The following is a 24,480-nucleotide window of genomic DNA, read 5'->3' as shown; positions in this document are numbered from 1 at the left end:
CACTCATAGCACAAACACAAAATGCATGGAAGTTTTAAAACAGAAAACCAACATTTAGACACAAGAACTGGCACTCCACCATTTGCACCTATCATGTGGGGGTTCTGAAACCTTCTCTAAGACACCAGCTCTAATACATTGCTGGCAGGCAATACAGGTTAAACTATTCCCTCTTTTCCGTCATGTTCCAGAAGTCTCTGTCCTGCAGCTATTTCTCATAAGAGGCCCCCCATACAAGGCAATCCACTTATAAGCTTGCACAGGCAGCTGCAGGCCCATGAGGCAAAGGGAATACACAGAGAATGCATTAACTAGCCCACTGGGCTTACACAGTTAACCCCACATACACAGTTCCTAGCTTATACCCCTATGGGGGACAGTATAAAAGGGAAACAAAATTACAGGCAACACAGTAAGGTACAATATTAGACCCAAGAGCTGACACTCTCAGCCCTTGCCATACGGTTTCAGGGGCAGCCAGCCAGGCTCCACCTCTATTAATGAAGGCCAGCTACGCCTACCACCACACATATAGGCACAAAACCGGTCAAGATCCTCCCTGGAGAAACAGTTAAGCTGCTCACCGCCAGGTTTCCCTGCTTCAGCACAGATCAGAAAGGTAAAAGGGGGCATAGGGATTTGTGTATCCCGGGTACAGTCAAGTGTCCCTAAGTTAGTGAGGGTTCCCCAGTATATGCCCAGGTACCCTAGAATCAATATAGAGAGTCTGGGGGGATTCTCCAACTGTGTACTAAGTTGCAAGAGGTTTTATGAAACCTAAGTCCTAGTGTCAATAAAGGAAAGAGATACAGCCCTGGGAGTGCTGAGCATCTTTTCATTTCACTGTGGGACTTAGAAGAAAATTGGGAATTATTTTTGTTCTTTCATGAAATGTTTAATAGCCAATGTGGCTATAAGGTTTATACAGTCTAACTCAGGTTTACAGTGAATGGGGGGAAAGGGCTAGTGGGATTGAAAATATATATAGTCCCATTCTACCCCTCATAGCCCAAAGTGAAAATTGTACAATTATATTTTTTATTAAACCGAGATATTTATAAATGTAGTATACTTATTAATTGGGACTTTCAAAGACAGTTCTCTGAGGGGGGCTAGTGGGCTATCAGTTTGTGGTGCCACTGAGTCTGCCCTAGGTCCGTACTTCAAAGTCACAGATGCTGCCAGAGGTGTTAAAGCCATTTGGGCAGGATGGTTAGGTGACGTACCCACGTCCGGGAAAGAATGCCAGCCATCACAGACAGCAATTGCCTTCCCAGACTTGGAGGCACCTACCCCAGCGGGTGGCGTCTGAATAACAAGTGGCTAGGGTGACAAACTCACGCATGCCCTCGCTACATTCAGAAGAACCGCTTACCCGCCTTTGGAACACTGGCAGCCCTCTGATTGGCAGGTTGTAAAGTTCCCAGGCTCGGATTGGTTGTAGTATTTCATGAATGAATCGGAAATACTATAAGAAACCCAGCAGCCAATCCGGTCATCAGATTCTAAGCGCCAAGACAGCAGTGGCAAATTTGAGCTCGCCAAAAGATGCTCCTGGAGAAATAGACGCGAGCCGGCTTCAGACAAGAAATTGTTTAAGTCCCACGTTTCGGGGTCAAGTTTTGAGAAGAGAACGTAGCGGTCGCGGCTGGAACTACATGCCGAAAAGAGTACCAGGACGTTTGGTGCTTTCTCCCGGTGAAGGTATTGTAACACCTTCAGAAGAGATACAGTACAGCGGTGGCATTTTGTAACTCATGCTGAATTGAGTTCCAGGACTTTTTCGGGTAACTCCCGGTAACCTAAAGACTTTGTTTTCAGTGCTATTTCAACTAGGAAGGGTTAGTTTTGTAGCCCAGATCCCCAGTAAGTGTGTTTTCTTCTGCATAATTGTAATCCATTGTGTGTACGTCTGTTTCAAAGGAATAAATCGCAATTTGTTTTACTCCTTGGTTTTGCTCAGAGTTAGGATCCCGGTATAAACGTGTAAGCTCCTGGTCTCCCGTGACAGGGGACCCAGGATCGGATGATCCAGGTGGGTGTGCTATTACCACTGTCCTCTTTTCTGCACAGAAACAGGACAGGGAGCGTTCATGGTATCTGCAGTCCTGTGTCTGGTTTGGGTGGGTGGGATGGATTTGTGGGTGGTGTGGACAGGAAAGAGTGAAGTGGCGAAAAAGGGATCTCGATCCTAGGATGGCACTTAGTTGGGTAGAATCGCCTTTTCTTTCCGTAGGTCCCGCGATGTCTCAGGAAACACCAGGGACAGCCGCCTCTCCTGTCCTCGCCGGCAACCCCCCCCCCCCCCCCGAGAAGGACCGTAAATGATCATCTCCTGGTAAGCTCACATATCCCCATTTATGTGACGGTAGGCTGGGCTTCTCTCAGAGGTCTCTCCGTTGAGGTCTCCTTGGGCTCTTGGCTGCACTGAAGGGTGAGTTTGAGGAGATAGGGGGAGGGGCGGAGAGGGGTAAAAAGGATCCCATAGAGTATGGGGGGGTAGAGGCGGACCATAGAAGGGATAGAGGTACGAGTGAGGTATTAGTGGGGAGCCGGATGAAAGTGGGGAGGAGAGGTAGGGGAAGGGAAGAGGACAGGGGAGGGAAGGAAGGCACGGGAAGGGAGGGGGTTAGGTTCTGGCAGCTTTGAAAGTCTAGAACATCACTCCAGGCCCGACAAGTCCTAGTGAAAGATGATTGTCTTCTTCTCTTCGTCGCTTCATCGGGGGAGGGGCAAACCCCTCACCTTTGTTGTGACCATTTCATCAAGAGTTTTAGTCAAGCATAAGGATGACAGATCCAGAATTTCATTGGTAATAAATAGCCTTGGTTTCCCAGAGAAGTCAGGTTTCCAGTGTCTCTATTGGGTGAATGTACCACGTAGGGGTTTGGAAATAGTAAAGTTTAAAAACAACAACTTGGGGAAAGGATTCCCCTGAGCTCATCAGAAAAAGTTCAAGGGGAAACATTTTTTATTATTTGAAAGTCTATTCAGTCGTTTTCCCACAGGGATGGAATTTTATCCTCAGTCTCCTGTTCTGGTGTTTCTCTGGCTGGCCAGCCGTTCGGAAGCCATTGAGGGGCCTGAGGTATTGGAGAGGCTGCGGTCTTCAATGGCATCATGTATATTTTCTAGGACATGGAAGATTGTGTTTTCATGTTAAATTTAGAAAACACTTATCCTATATTTGTATTTACAATATATTGATCCAGAGGACGGCAAACAAAAAACCCCAGGAGTATCATTCAATGATGTCTCATAAAGGGGAAACATACATTCCTTCCTGATTCCAATAAATAGCAATCAGATTTCTCCATGGATCAACATCCTTCCCATTTACTTATTTTCTGTATCACCTTTTTTGAAGATATTTATTGCATCTTCCATCACAGTATCCTATGGGTAATGAATCCCACACTGTAACTGCCCTTACTGTAAAGAACCCTTTCCTTTGTTGCTGGTGAAATCTCCTTTCCTCCAACCTGAAGGAATGCCCCGAGTCCTTTGTACTGCCTGTGGGATGAACAGTTCTTTTGAAAGCTCCCTGTACTGTCCCCAGATATATTTGTATATAGTTATCATATCCCCTCTAGACTCCTCTTTTCTAATGTCTTATCTTATGGAGTGGTGCCCAAAACTATACTCCATATTCAAGTCGTGGTCTTACTAATGATTTATACAGTAGCATAATTGTGCTTACTTCCCTTCCATCCATACCCCATTTTATGCAAAATAAGATCGTACAGTATTTGCCTTTGCAGCTACTGACCGACATTGGGCACTATTGCTAAGACTGCTCTCTAGAAGCTCTAAAGCACTAAATGCTTCTCCATCAAGGAGTGACCTAATGTTGGCTTGTTTCATTTGTAAGTAGCCTATTTATTCTTGCTCCCAAAATGCCTAACCTTACATTTAACTGTATTAAACCTCCTCTGGCATTTACCTGCCCAAGTGTCCAGTTTATCCAAATCCTTCTGGAGAGAAATTACATCCTGCTCTGATTATACTTCCTTCCACAATTTAGTGTCATCAGCAAAGATCAACACTGTGCTCTCTATGCCAACCCCAAGGTCATTAATAGACAGTTGTGGCTTCTTATTGGACAAACATTTAACTCCCTTAAAAAAAAAAAACACACATAAAAACAGGAAGTAATACCAGTAACTTCAACGGCAAGTCTCCCAGGAACTGGAGGGTCCCCGAAACTGACAATAGTTTGGGTGAGCTCCGGAGGAGCCCCAAGTTCTGTACAAAAAAAGGGGATGTTAGGGGGATTGCTGTTTTAACTTATAAAACAAAGAACACTCCACACACTCCATTAACAAGTCTATGATTAAACCTAATACTTTAATAAATATATAAATATACATATAAAATGTACAATGCACCATGTTTCTAGTTCTCTCACAGGAATGTTAATGTTAATTCAGCAGAAAATAAATTACAGAGAAAGTGGGGTGGGGTGGGGGGGGGGGGGGTGGGGAGGGAACAGAAGATACAATCTTGTTGGCAGGATGGTCAAAGTATTTTGTTCCGATGGGTGGATGGGTGGCTTGTTGGACGTGGAGAGGAAGCAGAAATTGGAGAAAAAGTTGGAAAAAAGGTGGAGGAAGTTTTGGAAGTGGGAGCATACAAGGTGGACGGAATCTGTGAGGAAGGAATGTAAGCGGCCGCAGATTGGGAAGATGGAATATATGTGGCAGGAATCTGGAAAGAAGGGACAAAGGAGACCGGGCTCTGTGAGTAATGGATATAAGAGGCTGGAGGCTGGGGAGCCGATATGTAAGTGGTTAAGGCAGATGATTCGGTGGATGTAGGAGTGGGGAATGGTATGAACATGGGAGGGAAGGGCGTCGGCTGGTTCCCGGCAGCAGCTGAATCTTGGCTTCCAGTTTTTATGGAGTCTGCAGAACTTTCCCCCATGTGCTGATAGTGCAAGCTGGCCATCTGGACAAGGTTATGGTTCAAGAAATCTAACCGGGTTATGATCTCCTTCTGTTGCATCACCAGCGTCTCCAGCAGCTGCAGCTCCTGACACTTATCTGGAACAGATAACACACGTGGTCCAAGTCATGTTGTCATCTGCACAAGTCACAAGTCACGCACAACAAATTGAGATCAAAAGGTCCTTGAATTAAAATATATGCATATAATTAATGCAGTACAACACATCTCCAATCAGGCTCATTTCTCATCTTCATACAATTCTGTAGAGGCAATATTAAAAATGCATGCATCACATGCCTACAAATCTACCATTAAAAACGTAATGTATTTCATCTACTGGTAAATCTATAGTAAACAGGTATTACAACCATCACTGTCAGCATGCAAATATGGGGCACCCAGACACCAAACAAAAATAAACAGGATTACAAGAAAGTAGATTATTTCTGGAGGTGGGGAAAATACCATACAATAGGTAAACATGACTTGTCTCTGTGGATGTAGATCCTACCAGAGATTGAGACTTCAAAAGTTCACTTCTTCATATAAATGTTCAATTGACCAATAAAGGAATTATCTCTATCCATTTCTTTTTGTGTCAATCATTTTCCTTAAACAAAAAAAAAAAAAAAAAAAAAAGAGTAAAAGTAAAAAAAAGATGAGTACAGTACCAGATGAAGACTCAGTATCGGACCTCGGTGTCTCTGGAATGTGATGGAGAATCACAGGCTTGATATCTTCATCGTCATGCAGGACTTGGTGCTCTAAAGTAGCTGAAAAGTTGAAGTAGAAAAAAAAAAACTCATTTACCTGGTAGGAGGGAGAAGGAAACTCTCAGCGTGATCATGTTTCATTAAACACTTGTACATGTTGCGCACACACACACACACACACACACACACACACACACAGTTGAGTTCGTTAGAGTCTAACATGGCAGATTCTCTGTCACATAGAGAGACAGGGAAAACCGGTTCAGATAGGTTGATACAGCACTGCGTAGGTTAATTCCACAGCTGGCTAGCTTGCTTCATCTCCTCATCTGCTTTGTTAGGGGATTAAAATCCTACACAGAATTACTGCGAAGGCCTCTCAGATCCAGGAACTTTGCTGCCCCTGGATCGCAGTGGAGAGATCACCCTGCACCGTGGAGCTTCCCACCCACTATCCCAGCCAGGAGGAAGCCGTGGTCCCGAAGGTAAAGACTTGCCTATTACCAAGTTTGTTTTATGGTTGGTAAAGGAACTTAGCCCTCCAACCCACAGATAGGGACCGGGTTCTTGGTATAGTCAGGGCTCCCTATAGGAGCTAGGCCTATTTTGGTTTTTGTTAACCCTGTTTGCTGAACCCAAGAAGAATTATTTGTGTTGGCAGAGCTTCAGCTAACAGAAGCCTATTTTATTTCCCCACAGAAAGCAGTCTCGTGTTTTAAACATCTGTACACATCTCCCACATTGAGCATAAGGAACAAAGCTCAAAGGCCTCCAGTATGATCCGTAAAAATACATTTTTGACACAGCTCACAAAATAAATTGCATAAGAATCAAACACTATAACATACAGTATGTCCAGAAGGACATACATACATTAGAAATTGACCAAAGAAGGGCTACTAAAATGGTGTATGATGTACTGAAGAAGAGGTCATTCTCTGAAGCGAGAGGGTGGGAGGCTCAGGGGAAGCGGGAGGGTGGGAGGCTCAGGGGAAGCGGGAGGGTGGGAGGCTCAGGGGGAGGGTGGGAGGCTCAGGGGAAGCGGGAGGGTGGGAGGCTCAGGGGAAGCGAGAGGGTGGGAGGCTCAGGGGAAGCGAGAGGGTGGGAGGCTCAGGGGAAGCGAGAGGGTGGGAGGCTCAGGGGAAGCGAGAGGGTGGGAGGCTCAGGGGAAGCGAGAGGGTGGGAGGCTCAGGGGAAGCGGGAGGGTGGGAGGCTCAGGGGAAGCGAGAGGGTGGGAGGCTCAGGGGAAGCGAGAGGGTGGGAGGCTCAGGGGAAGCGAGAGGGTGGGAGGCTCAGGGGAAGCGAGAGGGTGGGAGGCTCAGGGGAAGCGAGAGGGTGGGAGGCTCAGGGGAAGCGAGAGGGTGGGAGGCTCAGGGGAAGCGAGAGGGTGGGAGGCTCAGGGGAAGCGAGAGGGTGGGAGGCTCAGGGGAAGCGAGAGGGTGGGAGGCTCAGGGGAAGCGAGAGGGTGGGAGGCTCAGGGGAAGCGGGAGGGTGGGAGGCTCAGGGTGAGGGTGGGAGGCTCAGGGGAAGCGGGAGGGTGGGAGGCTCAGGGGGAGGGTGGGAGGCTCAGGGGAAGCGGGAGGGTGGGAGGCTCAGGGGAAGCGAGAGGGTGGGAGGCTCAGGGGAAGCGAGAGGGTGGGAGGCTCAGGGGAAGCGAGAGGGTGGGAGGCTCAGGGGAAGCAAGAGGGTGGGAGTCTCAGGGGAAGCGAGAGGGTGGGAGGCTCAGGGGAAGCGAGAGGGTGGGAGTCTCAGGGGAAGCGGGAGGGTGGGAGGTTTCAGGGGAAGCGAGACGGTGGGAGGCTCAGGGGAAGCGGGCGGGTGGGAGGTTTCAGGGGAAGCGAGAGGGTGGGAGGCTCAGGGGAAGCGGGAGGGTGGGAGGCTCAGGGGAAGCGGGAGAGTGGGAGGCTCAGGGGAAGCGAGAGGGTGGGAGGCTCAGGCGAAGCGAGAGGGTGGGAGGCTCAGGGGAAGCGAGAGGGTGGGAGGCTCAGGGGAAGCGAGAGGGTGGGAGGCTCAGGGGAAGCGAGAGGGTGGGAGGCTCAGGGGAAGCGAGAGGGTGGGAGGCTCAGGGGAAGCGAGAGGGTGGGAGGCTCAGGGGAAGCGGGAGGCTCAGGGGAAGCGGGAGGGTGGGAGACTCAGGGGAAGCAGGAGGGTGGGAGGCTCAGGGGAAGCGGGAGGCTCAGGGGAAGTGAGAGGGTGGGAGGCTCAGGGGAAGCGAGAGGATGGGAGGCTCAGGGGAAGCGAGAGGGTGGGAGGCTCAGGGGAAGCGGGAGGGTGGGAGGCTCAGGGGGAGGGTGGGAGGCTCAGGGGAAGCAGGAGGGTGGGAGGCTCAGTGGAAGCGGGGGGTGGGAGGCTCGGGGGAAGCGAGAGGGTGGGAGGCTCAGGGGAAGCGAGAGGGTGGGAGGCTCAGGGTGAGGGTGGGAGGCTCAGGGGGAGCGAGAGGGTGGGAGGCTCAGGGGAAGCGGGAGAGTGGGAGGCTCAGGGGAAGCGAGAGGGTGGTAGGCTCAGGGGAAGCGAGAGGGTGGGAGGCTCAGGGTGAGGGTGGGAGGCTCAGGGGAAGCGAGAGGGTGGGAGGCTCAGGGGAAGCGATAGGGTGGGAGGCTCAGGGGAAGCGGGATTGTGGGATGCTCAGGGGGAGGGTGGGAGGCTCCGGGGAAGCGGGAGGGTGGGAGGCTGAGGGGAAGCGAGAGGGTGGGAGGCTCAGGGGAAGCGGGAGGGTGGGAGGCTCAGGGGAAGCGGAAGGGTGGGAGGCTCAGGGGAAGTGGGAGGGTGGGAGGCTCAGGGGAAGCGGGAGGGTGGGAGGCTCGGGGGAAGCGAGAGGGTGGGAGACTCTGGGGAAGCGGAAGGGTGGGAGGCTCAGGGGAAGCGGGAGGGTGGGAGGCTCAGGGGAAGCGGGAGGGTGGGAGGCGCAGGGGAAGCGGGAGGGTGGGAGGCGCAGGGGAAGCGGAAGGGTGGGAGGCGCAGGGGAAGCGGGAGGGTGGGAGGCTCAGGGGAAGCGGGAGGGTGGGAGGCTCAGGGGAAGCGAGTGTGGGAGCCTCAGGGGAAGCGAGAGGGTGGGAGGTTCAGGGGAAGCGAGAGGGTGGGAGGCTCAGGGGAATGAGAGGGTGGGAGGCTCAGGGGAAGCGGGAGGCTCAGGGGAAGCGGGAGGGTGGGAGGCTCAGGGAAAGCGGGAGGGTGGGAGGCTCAGGGGAAGCGAGAGGGTGGGAGGCTCAGGGGAAGTGGGAGGGTGGGAGGCTCAGGGGAAGCGAGAGGGTGGGAGGCTCAGGGGAAGCGGGAGGCTCAGGGGAAGCGGGAGGGTGGGAGGCTCAGGGAAAGCGGGAGGGTGGGAGGCTCAGGGGAAGCGAGAGGGTGGGAGGCTCAGGGGAAGTGGGAGGGTGGGAGGCTCAGGGGAAGTGGGAGAGTGGGAGGCTCAGGGGAAGCGAGAGGGTGGGAGGCTCAGCGGAAGCGAGAGGGTGGGAGGCTCAGGGGAAGCGGGAGGGTGGGAGGCTCAGGGGGAGGGTGGGAGGCTCAGGGGAAGCGAGAGGGTGGGAGGCTCAGGGGAAGCGATAGGGTGGGAGGCTCAGGGGAAGCGGGAGGGTGGGAGGCTCAGGGGGAGGGTGGGAGGCTCAGGGGAAGCGGGAGGGTGGGAGGCTGAGGGGAAGCGAGAGGGTGGGAGGCTGAGGGGAAGCGAGAGGGTGGGAGGCTCAGGGGAAGCGGGAGGGTGGGAGGCTCAGGGGAAGCGGGAGGCTCAGGGGAAGCGGGAGGGTGGGAGGCTCAGGGGAAGCGGGAGGGTGGGAGGCTCAGGGGAAGCGGGAGGGTGGGAGGCTCAGGGGAAGCGAGAGGGTGGGAGGCTCAGGGGAAGCGAGAGGGTGGGAGGCTCAGGGGAAGCGAGAGGGTGGGAGGCTCAGGGGAATGAGAGGGTGGGAGGCTCAGGGGTAGCGAGAGGGTGGGAGGCTCAGGGGAATGAGAGGGTGGGAGGCTCAGGGGAAGCGAGTGGGTGGGAGGCTCAGTTGAAGCGGGAGGGTGGGAGGCTCAGGGGAAGCGGGAGGCTCAGGGGAAGCGGGAGGCTCAGGGGAAGCGAGAGGGTGGGAGGCTCAGGGGAAGCGAGAGGGTGGGAGGCTCAGGGGAAGCGGGAGGCTCAGGGGAAGCGGGAGGGTGGGAGGCTCAGGGGAAGCGAGAGGGTGGGAGGCTCAGGGGAAGCGAGAGGGTGGGAGGCTCAGGGGAAGCGGGAGGGTGGGAGGCTCAGGGGAAGCGAGAGGGTGGGAGGCTCAGGGGAAGCGAGAGGGTGGGAGGCTCAGGGGAAGCTGGAGGGTGGGAGGCTTAGGGGGAGGGTGGGAGGCTCAGGGGGAGGGTGGGAGGCTCAGGGGAAGCGGGAGGGTGGGAGGCTCAGGGGAAGCGAGAGGGTGGGAGGCTCAGGGGAAGCGGGAGGGTGGGAGGCTCAGGGGAAGCGGGAGGCTCAGGGGAAGCGGGAGGGTGGGAGGCGAGAGGGTGGGAGGCTCAGGGGAAGCGGGAGGGTGGGAGGCTCAGGGGAAGCGAGAGGGTGCGAGGCTCAGGGGAAGCGGGAGGGTGGGAGGCTCAGGGGAAGCGAGAGGGTGGAAGGCTCAGGGGAAGCGAGAGGGTGGGAGGCTCAGGGGAAGCGGGTGGGAGGCTCAGGGGAAGCGAGAGGGTGGGAGGCTCATTGGAAGCGGGAGTGTGGGAGGCTCAGGGGAAGCAAGAGGGTGGAAGGCTCAGGGGAAGCGAGAGGGTGGGAGGCTCAGGGGAAGCGAGAGGGTGGGAGGCTCAGGGGAAGCGGGAGAGTGGGAGGCTCAGGGGAAGCGGGAGGCTCAGGGGAAGCGAGAGGGTGGGAGGCTCAGGGGAAGCGGGAGGGTGGGAGGCTCAGGGGAAGCGGGAGGGTGGGAGGCTCAGGGGAAGCGAGAGGGTGGGAGGCTCAGGGGAAGCGAGAGGCTCAGGGGAAGCGAGAGGGTGGGAGGCTCAGGGGAAGAAGAAGAGGTTGTGGAGGCTCAGGGGAAGCGAGAGGGTGGGATTCTCAGGGGAAGCGGGAGGGTGGGAGGCTCAGGGGAAGCAAGAGGGTGGGAGGCTCAGGGGAAGCGGGAGGCTCAGGGGAAGCGGGAGGCTCAGGGGAAGCGAGAGGGTGGGAGGCTCAGGGGAAGCGGGAGGGTGGGAGGCTCAGGGGAAGCGGGAGGGTGGGAGGCTCAGGGGAAGCGAGAGGGTGGGAGGCTCAGGGGAAGCGAGAGGCTCAGGGGAAGCGAGAGGGTGGGAGGCTCAGGGGAAGAAGAAGAGGTTGTGGAGGCTCAGGGGAAGCGAGAGGGTGGGATTCTCAGGGGAAGCGGGAGGGTGGGATTCTCAGGGGAAGCGGGAGGGTGGGAGGCTCAGGGGAAGCGAGAGGGTGGGAGGCTCAGGGGAAGCGGGAGGGTGGGAGGCTCAGGGGAAGCGGGAGGGTGGGAGGCTCAGGGGAAGCGAGAGGGTGGGAGGCTCAGGGGAAGCGAGAGGGTGGGAGGCTCAGGGGAAGCGAGAGGGTGGGAGGCTCAGGGGAAGCGAGAGGGTGGGAGGCTCAGGGGAAGAAGAAGAGGTTGTGGAGGCTCAGGGGAAGAAGAAGAGGTTGTGGAGGCTCAGGGGAAGTGAGAGGGTGGGAGGCTCAGGGGAGGAAGAAGAGGTTGTGGAGGCTCAGGGGAAGTGAGAGGGTGGGAGGCTCAGGGGAAGCGGGAGGGTGGGAGGCTCAGGGGAAGAAGAAGAGGTTGTGGAGGCTCAGGGGAAGAAGAAGAAGAGGTTGTGGAGGCCAATACTGTAAGATAATGTAAGAATGATTGAGACTGAAGGCAATCCTAAATATGAAAGAAAACCAAGGATCCAATAGGGTCCCAGCTTCAGGAATAGGACCAGTGCTGTTTTTATCTTCTGGCAAACGTCATGCATGTTAAAATAGATAAGAAGCAAAAGGTGACACGTGCTCATTTGCATGTAATTTCCCAGAATCCCTGGTTGCTGTGGAAGCACTGCATGCTAAGAGATAATGTGGCAGGGCAGGGTGGAAGACCTGTGAATGTGCTCACGCGTGGGGTTTCTATTTTCCGTGCACTGTATGGTGACGGGATTATGTCCCTTTTTTGACTCGCCAGAACGTTGTTTGTGTAAGTCTCTTTATAAACTATTGTAATCCCTCTTACATAAACAAAATCATTATTTTTGGATTCTTTTTTTTTTTTTTACAAGGACCCTTAAAACCATAATTGATGTAAAAAAGAGTGCTTTGCCAAATCTTTCTCACCCACGAAGAGGACTAATCAGGAAAAGGGGCATTGTGACTGTGTGAGGTCCTGCTCAACAGGCTCAGTGGAAGACAGAAGCTAATTGAGCCACCCGTGCTGAAGCAGGGATATCCTTAGAATCTGACCTGTCGGGGGGGCTCTTGAGGACTGGAGTTGAGAACCCCTGGATTAAAGGAATTTAACACACTCCGGAGTTAACCAACTATTACATACTTACAGGTTTACCGTTTTAAATGTCGTATTATGTGCCAAACATTGGTGGTAGTATGCATGCAAAAATATATTTAACTCATATTGATACTTCAAGTGTTTTGTTCGTTGTCTTATCTTTGATTTGACTGTCAAATTGTGAGTAAGGCTGCGTCCCCGCTGGCGCTGAGCGTGCTGTACGCTCGGTGCTTGACGCTTTTTCTTCTGGTACTTGTAATGTACACGTCCCTGCTCCCACGGTGCGCGCATGCGCAGGCACACACACTCTCCCAAGCTTGGCGCTTGAGACAAAAAAAGTGACTTTCAAGCACGCTCAACATGCCCCCAATGACCCCCCGCTCCCGCTTGCGAAATAGACAGGACACCCGGCACTCATGCTTAGAGAGTTGGTGACGTCCCCGCTCTAAAGCATGAGAACAGCCAGTGCCAGTGGGGCCGCAGCCTAAGGCCGTGATCCCTACTTAGCGTCACTGTGTGCGCGGTGCGAACAAAAATCCGTTCCTCCATGAGGACGGCCATAAAGCGTGCGACTGCGCACGCGATGGAGCACGGACGGTTGTTCACGAGTCAAAAATAATTTGTTGTTGTTGGCGCGCGACGGCCGGGTCACGTTTGCGGTTCAGCCAATGAGGGCGAGACCGCTCAGGTGGCATCACGGGCACGCCTCCAGTACGTCTCCGCCTCCAGATCCTGTGGCCTCTATCGCCTATGCAGCAGGTGCGCGTGACGCCATACGCTCCGTCGCACGCGCCTAATAAATCCAAGGCCTAGGGCCACAACTCTACATTTGCCAACTCTGACCACATCAGGGGGACCTATAGCGTTTCCTTCATGTAACAAGACAAACGCTTCATTGACTCACTTACTGACTTGAGGGTGCAGAAGTTCGAATTCCTCAGGTGTTCTGGAGAAGAGGGCACTGTCCTCTGAAACAAGAGCAGATTCTATTAAAATAACCAATATACAGTACAGGCATACCCCGGTTTAAGGACACTCACTTTTTTTTTTTGTTTCAATTTTTTTTATTGTTTTGGAGAGACATACTGTAACAAATATTTAACATTGGAATACATGTGATGTTTTAACAGTGTCACTTGTCCATACAACAAAGGGCATTAACAGTTCGTCATCACTGCTTAAATAAAATATTTGCTTTAACACGGTCTTTGAACAAGTGTGGTCTGTCTTCTTATTTCCGGTTGTGTTAGGGAAGCAGCCGCTTCCGTGTGCGTCTCTCATGAAATTAGCAAAGGAAAGAGAAGTGCATAGGAGAGAAGAAAAAGATGGGGGGGAGGGGGGGAGAGCCCATTTGTCTGGTCTCTCTGTGTTTATCTCTCTAGGGTCCCTAATTTCCTGGCCATATTTCCCAATGTGAGGAGCTCCATCATCTTTATTTCCCTTAGTCTCCGTAGCACCGTCTGCCTAGAAGGCGCGTTCACCTTTTTCCAGGCCGCTGCAATAACACACGGGCTGCCGTCAACATATGAGTTATCATCTTACTTTCTGCCGTTTCTAATTCATCAATTGGTTTGGCCAGCACCATGGTCAGCGGTTCCACCTCAACCTCCACCCCTAGGTACTCTCTGATCAATGTTTGAATCATGACCCAGAATACCTGAATTTTTGGGCAACTCCACCAAATATGAACCATATCTTCTTTTTGCCCGCATCCCCTTCAGCACAAATCTGGGGACACGGGGAAGATCTGACTCAACCTGGTCGGGGTTAGGTACCAATGAAATAAAATGTTATAAATATTCTCCTTGATAGTGGTGCAGATTGACGTTTTTGCAGCTACCTCCCAAATGTCCTCCCAGTCTTCTCTATCGATCTTTGTATTCAAATTTTCTGCCCATTTGAGCATCTGGCTATGTTGGGAAAAACCCGCTGATCGCGCCAGGCCCAGATATATCTCTGAAATCAGCCCTTTACAGTAATATCCTTTCCTACACAGTCTTTCAAAATTTGTTAGAGGTTGGAATGTCGAATCTTTGGAGACTGATTGCAGGTAGTGCATGATTTGGAGGAAACCAAACACTGGTACAGGCATACCCCGCTTTAAGTACACTCACTTTAAGTACACTCGCGAGTAAGTACATATCGCACAATAGGCAAACGGCAGCTCGCGCATGCGCCTGTCATCACGTCCTGAACAGCAATACCGGCTCCCTACCCGTACCGAAGCTGTGCGCAAGCGGGGAGACTACAGAGCCTGTTACAAATGCGTTATTTACATCAGTTATGCACGTATATGACGATTGCAGTACAGTACATGCATCGATAAGTGGGAAAAGGCTGTGCTTCACTTTAAGTACATTTTCGCTTTACATACATGCTCCGGTCCCATTGCGTACGTTAATGCGGGGTATGCCTGTATATTAACTATTTGGTGTTTCTTCTCCAGCGCCTGGAGTGGTAGAATTGTACCGTTGTCTACAAAGTCGTCAGCTACCATCAGCTTTAACGTCTTGAATTTATTGAGTCCCTGTGGGAGCCAGCCTGGGGGAAATTCAAGGTTGCTGAATATAGGGGTTAGTAGTGTTGGACTAGCTGTCGGACCATATTTATCTTTATTTCTAGAATCTAGACCATATCCGCCATGTACATTTCATTGCTCCCAGTTTTAATGTTTCCAAGAGAGTCTCTCCTCCCCTCTCGGTCCACATAGCGGCCGGGAGAGAGAGAGGTCTCGTATAGGTAGACTCTAGTCCCACCCAGCAACTGGAATTTGGATCGTTATTCCACATTATTGCTTGTTTGAGTTGGGCAGCCAAATAATATTTAATGATATCCAGGACTGCCAAGCCTCCGCAATCTTTTGGAGATAGCAAAATAGATCTAGCTACCCTGGGTCTTTTATTTTGCCAGATAAATTGGAAAATTCTGTTTTCCATACTTTTAAGCTTCGGCATTGGAATATCTATTGGAAGAGTCTGGAAGTAATACAGGAGCCTTGGTAGGATATTCATTTTGACCGTGGCTATTCTTCCTAACCAAGATATCTGGTAGTTGTTCCAGCTCTGGAGTTCCTTTTTTAGCCTCTCAAATAAGGGTGAATAGTTATGTTTGTATAGCGAATTATACTCCCTTGTTATTTGAAGGGAGTGAAATCAAGGGGTTGGCGAGAGTCAGGATAATGTCATCAGCAAATAGGGATATTTTGTAGTTTGTCTCTCCTATTTCAATTCCTTTTATATTTTTTTCGTCTGTAATTGTTGATGCCAAGGGTTCGATAGAGAGAGCAAACAGAAGCGGAGACAAGGGGCATCCCTGGCGAGTACCATTCTTTATATTTATAGGGTTTGAGTCTCCTCCTGGGCGTTTCACAACTGCCGTGGGAGATCTGTACAGGGTTCTGACCCCTTCTAGGTATTGGCCCTTAAATCCATATTTAATTAGTATTTGGTCTAGGAAGTCCCACCTAATCCTGTTAATGCTTTTTCCGCATCCAAGCTCAACAGGATGGCCTTCGTGGATGAGAGATGTACATGGTCGATTATGCCTATAATTTTCCTAGTATTGTCTGAGGCCTGTCTGCCGGAAATAAACCCGACTTGATCTATATGTATTAGGCTTGGAAGTATGGGGGTCAATCTATTTGCAAGAATTTTACTGAACAGTTTTAAGTCCGAATTAAGGAGGGCTATGGGGCAGTAATTACCACACTGTAGTGGGTCTCTCCCTTCCTTTGGTATAATTGCTAAGTTAGCTTTAGACATGGATGGTGGGATGGCTGTTCCTTCCAGAAACGCATTAAACACATCAAGTAGATATGGGGCCAGAACCGTCTTAAATTTTTTGTAGTACTGATTGGAGAACCCATCTGGGACTGGCGTTTTGCTGGGTTTTAGTTGGGCGATTGCATCTATCAATTCTTCTAGGGATATTTCTTTGTTTAGGTCTGAGATGTTACTTTCCGAGAGTTCCGGAAGTTTGCACGATTCCAGGTATCTGGAGATAGCCTCCGCGTCTGAGGATTTGTTTTTTGGGAAATTTAGGTTATATAGTTTGTTATAAAAATCCGAGAATTCATTCGCTATTTGTGTCTCACAGAATGTCTTCGTACCTGATTTTGCCTGAATAGCTGTTATTTGGGATTTGGCTCTCATACCTCGCAATTTAGAAGCTAGTAAATCGGTCGGCTTTATTACCTTTGTCGTAGTAGTTTTGCTTGGTCCACCGCAACGCCCTCTCCACCTCATCTATTTGGATCTGCTTAAATTCAGATCTGGTTTTATCTAGTAATTTGAATAGTTTTTTCGAGGGATTAGTTTTATGTTTTTGCTCCAAGAGTTGGACTCTCTCCGCTAGCTCATTGTGGAGTTTCTGCTTTATTTTTTTATTGTGCGATGCTATGGAGATGATATTTTCTCTGATCGTCGCCTTATGGGCTTCCCATAACATTGCTGGTGACTCTACGGAGCCCTTATTCAGCGTGAAGTATTCTCTGAGTTTTTGTTTAATTTCTGTCTCTACATCTACTTGGTTTATCAGAGAATCGTTCAGTTTCCAAATGTATTGGTTAGTTCTATAGAAGGGGAGGGAGAGTGTCAGCGAGACCGGGGCGTGATCCGACCAAGATATTGATCCTATATCTGACTGGGAGGTTGCTTGGAAGATATCTTTAGTACCCAGAAAATAGTCAATCCTTGAGTAGGTTTGGTGTGGGGGAGAGAAATAGGAGTAGTCCCGCTGACCCTGGTGCTGGGCCCTCCATATGTCTGTCAAGGAGAACTCCTTCATTATCTGTCTGAATTCTCTGGCATTTTTTTCCGTGACACGGGGATGTGGAGTCCCCGTGGGGCTTGTTCTATCTTGTTCCGGCATCGCTATCATGTTTAGGTCTCCTGCTAGTAGCAATGTAGTTCGAGTTTGGGGGTCTTTAAGGTCACATAGATCTCTTAGGAACTTGGCCTGGCCTTCGTTTGGGGCGTTGATATTAACAAGAGTGATATCCACTTCTGACAGGGTACCCTGTATGATAATGTATCTCCCTTCTGGGTCAGCAGTCTCTTGTTTTAGCGAGAACTTGACAGTATGCTTAAATAGGACCGCTACCCCTCTTTTTTTAGTGGGGCAAGACGCATAATACGCCTGATCAGGGGGCCGGGTGGAGAGGCCCCGTATATGGGCCTCGGGGGGTGATCACGGGGTTTCGAGGTGGGGGGGGCGCGGGTATTGGGGTTGGGGGGGGGCTGGGACTGGGCTGAGGGGGAAGCTTATCGCAATCGGAACGAACGCTAGACATGCATAGATATAGATGAGTATACTATACGAACTAAGCAGAATCCGTTCTAAACTGGTGGCACTTACCAGAGTATAAAGCCTAAATTAACGCCAGGGGGATTAAGGTGGCAGAGGAGTAACTTGTATCCTTTAAACAGCCCATAGACGAGATTTACATCCCTCTGGGGCCATCTAGTGGTGATATATCATATCAATTCTATAATATAGGAGTATGGCCATAGCAATGTAAATGGAAATTCAATCAATCCCCGAAGCAGCTCAAAGATAATTAATCACACCCAACAAATAGGCGAAGCAGACCACTGCAAACACGATAAAATAGAGCTCTTAGATATACCCAGTTCTAGTAATATCCCCGGCAAGATAAGAGCCAACTCCATAACCCCCGAAGACAGTGAAGCTGGACGCTGAGGGAAAAGGCATTAAGACAATACCAAGGATAGGTGTCCCGGTTGGAGGATTGTAGACCCTAGAGGAGGGCAGAGATACCAGATAAGGTTGCAGGCGGCCACCCACATAGGGGGCAAGTACCCAACATACACTAAAGGACAGGGAGGACCAGCATACCGATTCTCAGGAAACGCACAGTGAACTTGTTATGCATTTTCTTGTTAACGTATTTACCTTCTAAGTAGGTCCAGTTGACCACATGACTAACCACAGGGGGTTCCGGGTGTATCCAGATGGGTCCACAGATGGGACGTCCCGAGAGGTTTCCAAGGTGCACTATGCCCTACCCCCCCATCCTTAGAGTGATGGGGGTACCCATGATGGGGCATAAATATCGCCCACTCATTCTCTTTTTCTCCTTCTCTATCCCCCCCCCCATCCTTCCCTGCCTATCTCCCCCAGCCGACGCCAAACAGACAAAACCCAACTTAGACGAATGGAAAGCCCAGACACTGAGGTTCCACAAAGCAACCACGCAGATCACAAGAGGAGCTCTGAAGGCAGGTCCCCCCTCCATCGTGGGAAAATGGAGGGAAAGGTAGGACGCACTACACACGCAAAAACTATAAATGGCTCTTAAAACGACACTTAAATTAATATCCTTAAATGTTAGAGGGTTAAACTCGGTCACCAAAAGAAAACTTGCCCTCCAAGAGTTCAAAAAAAACAAAAGGCGACATACTGTTTTTACAGGAAACACATTTCAATACGACGACCCCCCCAAATACCTTCCAGAGGGTTAAGGACACTCACTTTAAGTACACTCTCGAGTAAGGACATAGTGCCCAATCGGCAAATGGCAGCTCGCGCATGCGCCTGTCAGCACATCCTGAACAGCAATATCGGCTCCCTACCTGTATCGAAGCTGTGCGCAAGCGGGGAGACTATAGAGCCTGTTACACATGCCTTATTTACATCAGTTATGCACGTATATGACGATTGCAGTACAGTACACGCATCGATAAGTGGGAAAAAGGCAGTGCTTCACTTTAAGTACATTTACAGCAGGCGTTGCACTGATGCATAAAAAGTGGAGAAAATGATGGCAACAAATGATACATCCCATCATACTGTATACGCACCAAGTATTATAAATCTTTCCCTATAGCACCATGTAACTGTTCCACATCACTCTCCCGCCATTGCTCTATATAACCACTTGGTGTTTATTTCTTTGTGCGCGCAATGTTTATTGTTGCTATTTTTCCTGATTTGCTCTCTTTGTGCGGGAGAATTTCAGGGGTTTAGCAGTATTAATGGAAGAGAAGGAGACACACTTGAATTCAGTGTCTGTGGGGTGCACTGGTTTTCAGCCTCCATATCCCCCTTGTGCTGCCTTCTCCACTTCCTGTAGCAGACACTAAAACAGGGGTGGGGAACCTTTTTTCTGCCAAGGGCCATTTGGATATTTATAACATCGTTCGCGGGCCATACAGACACAGACAGGCACACAGGCAGGCACAGAGGCAGGCACACAGCAGGCATGCAGATCCCCCCCCCCCCCACCTCTGGTAGTTGCTGCTGCTGGGGGGACCGTGTAGGGCGGCTGCTGGGGTAAGTGCGGGGAGAACTGCTGGGGAAGTGCGGGGACTGCTGCGGGGGGAAGTACAGTGGCTGCTGGGGCTAGTAGTGGCTGCTGGCGATCGTGTAGGGCTGCCGGCGCCTCACACCACCTCCTCCCGATCAAGTGCGCGGCGGCCATTTAAAAAAAAAAATTAGTGTGACCCCGGTTATAGCAGTTGCCTTAGCAGGGCCAGACCAAATGATTTCGGGGGCCTTATACGGCCCTCGGGCCTGACGTTCCCCACCCCTGCACTAAAAGAACTTAAATCAAGCATCATATCTTACTAGCAGTTTCACACAGGCGTTTAAGAGGATTTGAGTGGAGTGGTTTTCTGGTTATTGATCATTTAACATTTGTTCATGCTCCATATAACTGCTTCTTGTAACTACTTCTCATTTTCCTTGTATCATCAGAACGTGATTGTTTTTCTGTCAATTCAAAGTTAAGTGACTGCATGGGAGCGTCACAAAAAGACCTTTGTAGCCTATGAGTTGCTGTTCGCTTATGAAGCTACAGCATGTTTTTCTCTCCTGGATAAAAACAATTATGTTTCACTTCTTGCCATTTGGGTTTTGCTGTACACTTTGTCAAACTCCCATTTTAAATATGCATTTGAACTTACAGTACCGAGTCCAACAAAGGTACAGTATAGGTGAAATACAGTGGCGAGAAAAAGTTTGAGAACCCCAATGGTAATTACGGAAATTTCATAGTTTTTCCACGATAACCTTTTTGAATCAAAACCGGTCTTTACTTAAATATCTAATAGGGTTTATATTAACCAATTTCATGCCTTTTGACTACAAAATGATGTGCGAAGTAGACAATTACCCTATTTCCTCGATTCTAAGACGCCATCGATTCTAAGACGCACCCTTGATTTAATAAAAAAAATTGGGGAAAAACCCCCACTATATTAAATGTGCAGAATTTTTTTCGGGGGGAAGAGAGAGAGGGGGCGGGGGGAGAGAGAGGGAGAGTTGGGGGAAGAGAGAGAGGGGGGGAAGAGAGAGAGAGAGGGGGGGAAGAGAGAGAGAGGGGGGGAAGAGAGAGAGAGAGGGGGGAAGAGAGAGAGAGAGGGGGGAAGAGAGAGAGAGGGGGGGGGAGAGAGAGAGGGGGGGGAGAGAGAGAGAGGGGGGGGGAGAGAGAGAGAGGGGGGGAAGAGAGAGAGAGAGGGGGGAAGAGAGAGAGAGAGGGGGGAAGAGAGAGAGAGAGGGGGGGAAGAGAGAGAGAGAGGGGGGGAAGAGAGAGAGAGGGGGGAAGAGAGAGAGGGAGAGTTGGGGGAAGAGAGAGGGAAGAGAGAGAAGAGAGAAGGGGGGGGGGGAGAGAGAGGGGAGAGAGAGGGGGAAGAGAGAGGGGGGGTGAAGAGAGCGAGAGAGGGGGTGAAGAGAGAGAGAGGGGGGAGATATAGACAGAGGCGGGAAGAGAGAGAGAGACGGGGGAAGAGAGGGGAGGGAGAGAGAGAGAGAGGGGGGGGAGGGAGAGAGAGAGAGGTTGGGAGAGAGAGAGGGAGAGGAGAGAGAGGGGGGGGAGATGAGAGAGAGAGGGGGGGAGATGAGAGAGAGAGGGGGGAGATGAGAGAGAGAGGGGGGAGATGAGAGAGAGAGGGGGGAGATGAGAGAGAGAGGGGGGAGATGAGAGAGAGAGGGGGGAGATGAGAGAGAAAGGGGGGAGATGAGAGAGAGAGAGGGGGAGAGAGGAGAGAGAGGGGAGAGAGGAGAGAGAGAGGAGAGAGGGGGAGAAAGAGAAGAGGGGGAGAAAGAGGAGAGGGGGGAGAAAGAGGAGAGGGGGGAGAAAGAGGAGAGGGGGGGAGAAAGAGGAGAGGGGGGGAGAAAGAGGAGAGGGGGGGAGAGAGAGGGTGAGAGAGAGGGGGGAGAGAGGGGGGGAGAGAGGGGGGAAGGGGGGAGAGAGGGGGAAAGGGGGGGAGGGAGGGGGAGATGGGGGAGAGGGATGGGGGAGAGAGAGGGAGAGGGGGGGAGAGAGGGAGAGAGGGGAATGGGGGAGAGAAAGGGGAGGGAGAGAAAGGAGAGAATGGGGATAGATATTGGAGGGAAGGGGAAAGAATGAAAGGTCACACACACACACACACACACACACACACACACACACACACACACACACACACACACACACACACACACACACACACACACACACACACACACACACACACACAGAGAGAGAGAGAAAAACACAGAGACAGAGACAGACACGGGGTGGGGGTGGCTTGTGGTGCCGGCAGCACAGCTGTGAGTATCAGAGGCAGACAGAGGGCTTGTGGGGCATGCAGCAGCCACACACTGCCGAATGAATCTCTCCTGTGTGGGGGCGGCACTTCCAACGAGCAGAGCGGGGGAGGAGGGGGGCTTGTGGTGTATGCAGTGAACATACATTGCTCCTTTGGGGACCAGCACTTGGAGCAAGGGGGAGGAGGGGCTTGTGCTGCCGACAGCACAGCTGTGAGTAGCAGAGGCAGACAGAAGGCTTTTGGGGCATGCAGCCACACACTGCTGAATCAATCACTCCTGTGTGGGGGCGGTAATTCCAGCAAGGGGGGGGGGGGGGGGAAGAGGAAGCACAGGGCATGCAGCCGAACATACACTGCTCCTTTGGGGACCGGTACTTGGAGCAAGCTAGGGGGGAGCGCGGGGCATGCAGCCGATCATACAATGCGCCTTTGGGGACCGGCACTTGGAGGGAGGGGGGGGGTTTGGTGGCAGAGTCGCGGGGCATGCAGCGGGACACACTGCTCTCCTCTGTGTGGGGGCGGGGGGTGGCAGAAACGCAGGGGAAACGCTGAAAGCGGCTGTGGCTTCTTATGCAGCGCCCCCTGGCTGTTTTTTGTGTGTGTTTTTTTCAGTACATCGAATCTAGGACGCAGTCCCTATTTCAGCCACGTGAAAAAGAGAAAAAAAGTGCGTCTTAGAATCGAGGAAATACGGTAGTAATTAAGAGTCAGGTCTTTTAACACATTTATATTTAAGGGATCAGTCAATAGGCAAAACAAGGCAGTGAAATAAAATGAGGTTTATTTGGATAAGACCTCGGAAACACACAGAAAAACAAAATACAGAAATATAAACACTTACTGGGGTCTGGGGTATGAAATCTAGGATTTCCTATGTGCAGGGCACCCGCTTGCAAGGGCTTACTTACCCTGATTGAAGTCACTTAAATGTGATTTTTTTCAGCAACCGCAGCGTGACGTCAGCGTCGCCGTGACTATAAGCGCGACCTAAGAGCCTTGCATTTCCCTAGCCTTGTTTTGCATTAAAAAAAAGGTAATTTCTACATTAAGGGAACATTATATAGTAGGTCGATTATTTCAAGTGTAACGTCCCAAACTTTGTGAGTCTAAGTCTTAGGTAGGGTTTTGGGGTGAAAAAAAAGTAATTTTGATTGCAGGAGGCCTGGGGACAGAGTTACCGGTGGCCCTATAATTCTCCCCGGCTAGCTCGTACTATTTTCGGGTACCTGGGGTGAGTTGCACTGGGGCCCTACAGTGTCTCCCAGACTCCTAGTTTTCAAACACCACGATCCTCACCTAAAGTCCCACATAGCTGAAGGGGATCCCCGAGACTCAGTGTTTATTAAAATGTATTTCAGTGGGTTTTACATTCAAAACCGATGTCCAAACAGGCAGCCCATAGGCGCCGGTATGTCTGCTGGACATCAGAGTTCAAAGTTCAAAGCAGCCAGAGGATGCCCAGAGGTGTGAACGGCATTTGGTTAGCGGGGAAAGGCGGAGTACTAGGTCCGGAGATCAATAGCAGTCCTCAGGGATGCCACTTGTTCTGCCAGACAATTTGGGCGCCTACCCAGTGGGTGGCATTGGGATAGCTGGGGGAGATGTGGCAGGTGTGCGCATGTCTCTTGGCTATTTCAAATTCCCTGCTGACCCGACTTTTCCACTTAGCTTGGCTATGATTGGCTGCTTAAGAAAGTTCCCACGCACTGATTGGCTGCTATTTTATGAATGAAGCAGAGAATATTATAAGAAGCCGTGAGCCAATCAGGTTGTGTGTTCCCCTTGAGTCAGAGCCGAAAGAGAGTGGGCAGGCTTTTCAAAGATGCATTGATTGTAATAGCAAAGCAACCGTGTAAGAGACGTGTTCAGGGGTACGCAATGGAGACTGTTTAAAGAGAAATTAAAATTAGGCTTTATTGCGCCTGTCCCTTTAACACAGCAAAAAGAAAACCTACTCCACTTTGGAGAATATCTACACATGTAGCCCAACCCTCTCTAACTGGGTGGTTAGCTAAGCTAATTACCAGCCCCAAATATATATACACATTTATACAGATATACAAAAGTCCCATAAGAAAGTCTAATCTGTTTCTTGTAGCTGTAGTTGCAGGCTTCTCTGCTCTCCTGGGTCAGCACCCTTGTGTGCGAAGGCAATGTCTGTCCAGGTATTGTCTTGCTGTCAGCCTGCAGTCTCTTTACAGCTCAAGACATCTGTCCTTCCTTGGTTCAGCCCCCAATTGTGAGACTCAGGAATCCTCTTCCTGTGTCTCAGAACAGGCTTTTTCTGACAGACTTCTGATTAGGCATGTGGGGTTGGTTAATTGAAGGTGTGCAATTAATAGCACACTGCTGGATTAGAGGCACGTTTCTTAACAGGGGTAAGTCCCTGTTCCAAACCAGCTTCGATTTCAAGCCTGACAAGCCTGCCCGCCAGAGACTAAAGTCCAGCATTTTGGGACTAAGTTCTCAGAAGAGAACGTAGCGGTGGCGTATGGAACTTTATGCCGATTTGGGTTCCAGGAGATTCCGGGCTTAGTCCCGGTCAGAGTAAACCTCTCCCAAAGAGTTTCCTGCACCTAGGAAAGTCTAGTTTTCAACCCCAGCCCCAAAGTAAGTGTTTTTTCGTCTGTATTTTGTGTTTCACTGTGTGTAAGCTAATTTATGCAGAATAAATTACAATTTATTTCTCTACCTTGTTTTGCTCAATGAATGATCCTGGTAAAAAGGTGTAAATAACCTGGTCTCCCGTGACAGCTATGTTTGGCAAAAAAAACAAAACTGCATTCGAACAGTGGAACCTCATCCCAACCGTCAAGCATGGTGGTGGGTGTGTGATGGTTTGGAGCTGCTTTGCTGCCT

The 24,480-nt window shown here is 50.9% G+C and overlaps 1 protein-coding gene across 11 annotated transcripts in view; it reads right to left on the bottom strand.

Annotated features, from left to right (window-relative positions):
• Window positions 1-4,158: 4,158 nt before the first annotated feature.
• LOC142492560 (uncharacterized) overlaps window positions 4,159-24,480 on the bottom strand; it is a 51,506-nt gene continuing 31,184 nt past the window's right edge. For 10 of the 11 annotated variants that reach the window (XM_075595281.1, XM_075595283.1, XM_075595289.1 and 7 more), the window contains 3 exons: window positions 12,979-13,038; window positions 5,619-5,720; window positions 4,319-5,042 (listed from right to left, as the gene is read on the bottom strand). In XM_075595281.1, the coding sequence (XP_075451396.1) occupies window positions 4,519-5,042; window positions 5,619-5,720; window positions 12,979-13,038 (686 nt within the window). In that variant the 3' untranslated portion in view covers window positions 4,319-4,518. Of the gene's footprint in view, window positions 4,246-4,318; window positions 5,043-5,618; window positions 5,721-12,978; window positions 13,039-24,480 lie in introns of those variants that run through there. The other variant, XM_075595290.1, reaches the window with a different exon arrangement.

The sequence above is a fragment of the Ascaphus truei genome, chromosome 4 (genome assembly GCF_040206685.1).
Source record: "Ascaphus truei isolate aAscTru1 chromosome 4, aAscTru1.hap1, whole genome shotgun sequence".
Taxonomy (NCBI): domain Eukaryota; kingdom Metazoa; phylum Chordata; class Amphibia; order Anura; family Ascaphidae; genus Ascaphus; species Ascaphus truei.
The sequence above is the reverse complement of the archived record's forward strand: the minus strand, read 5'-3'. Positions and strand labels throughout refer to the sequence as shown.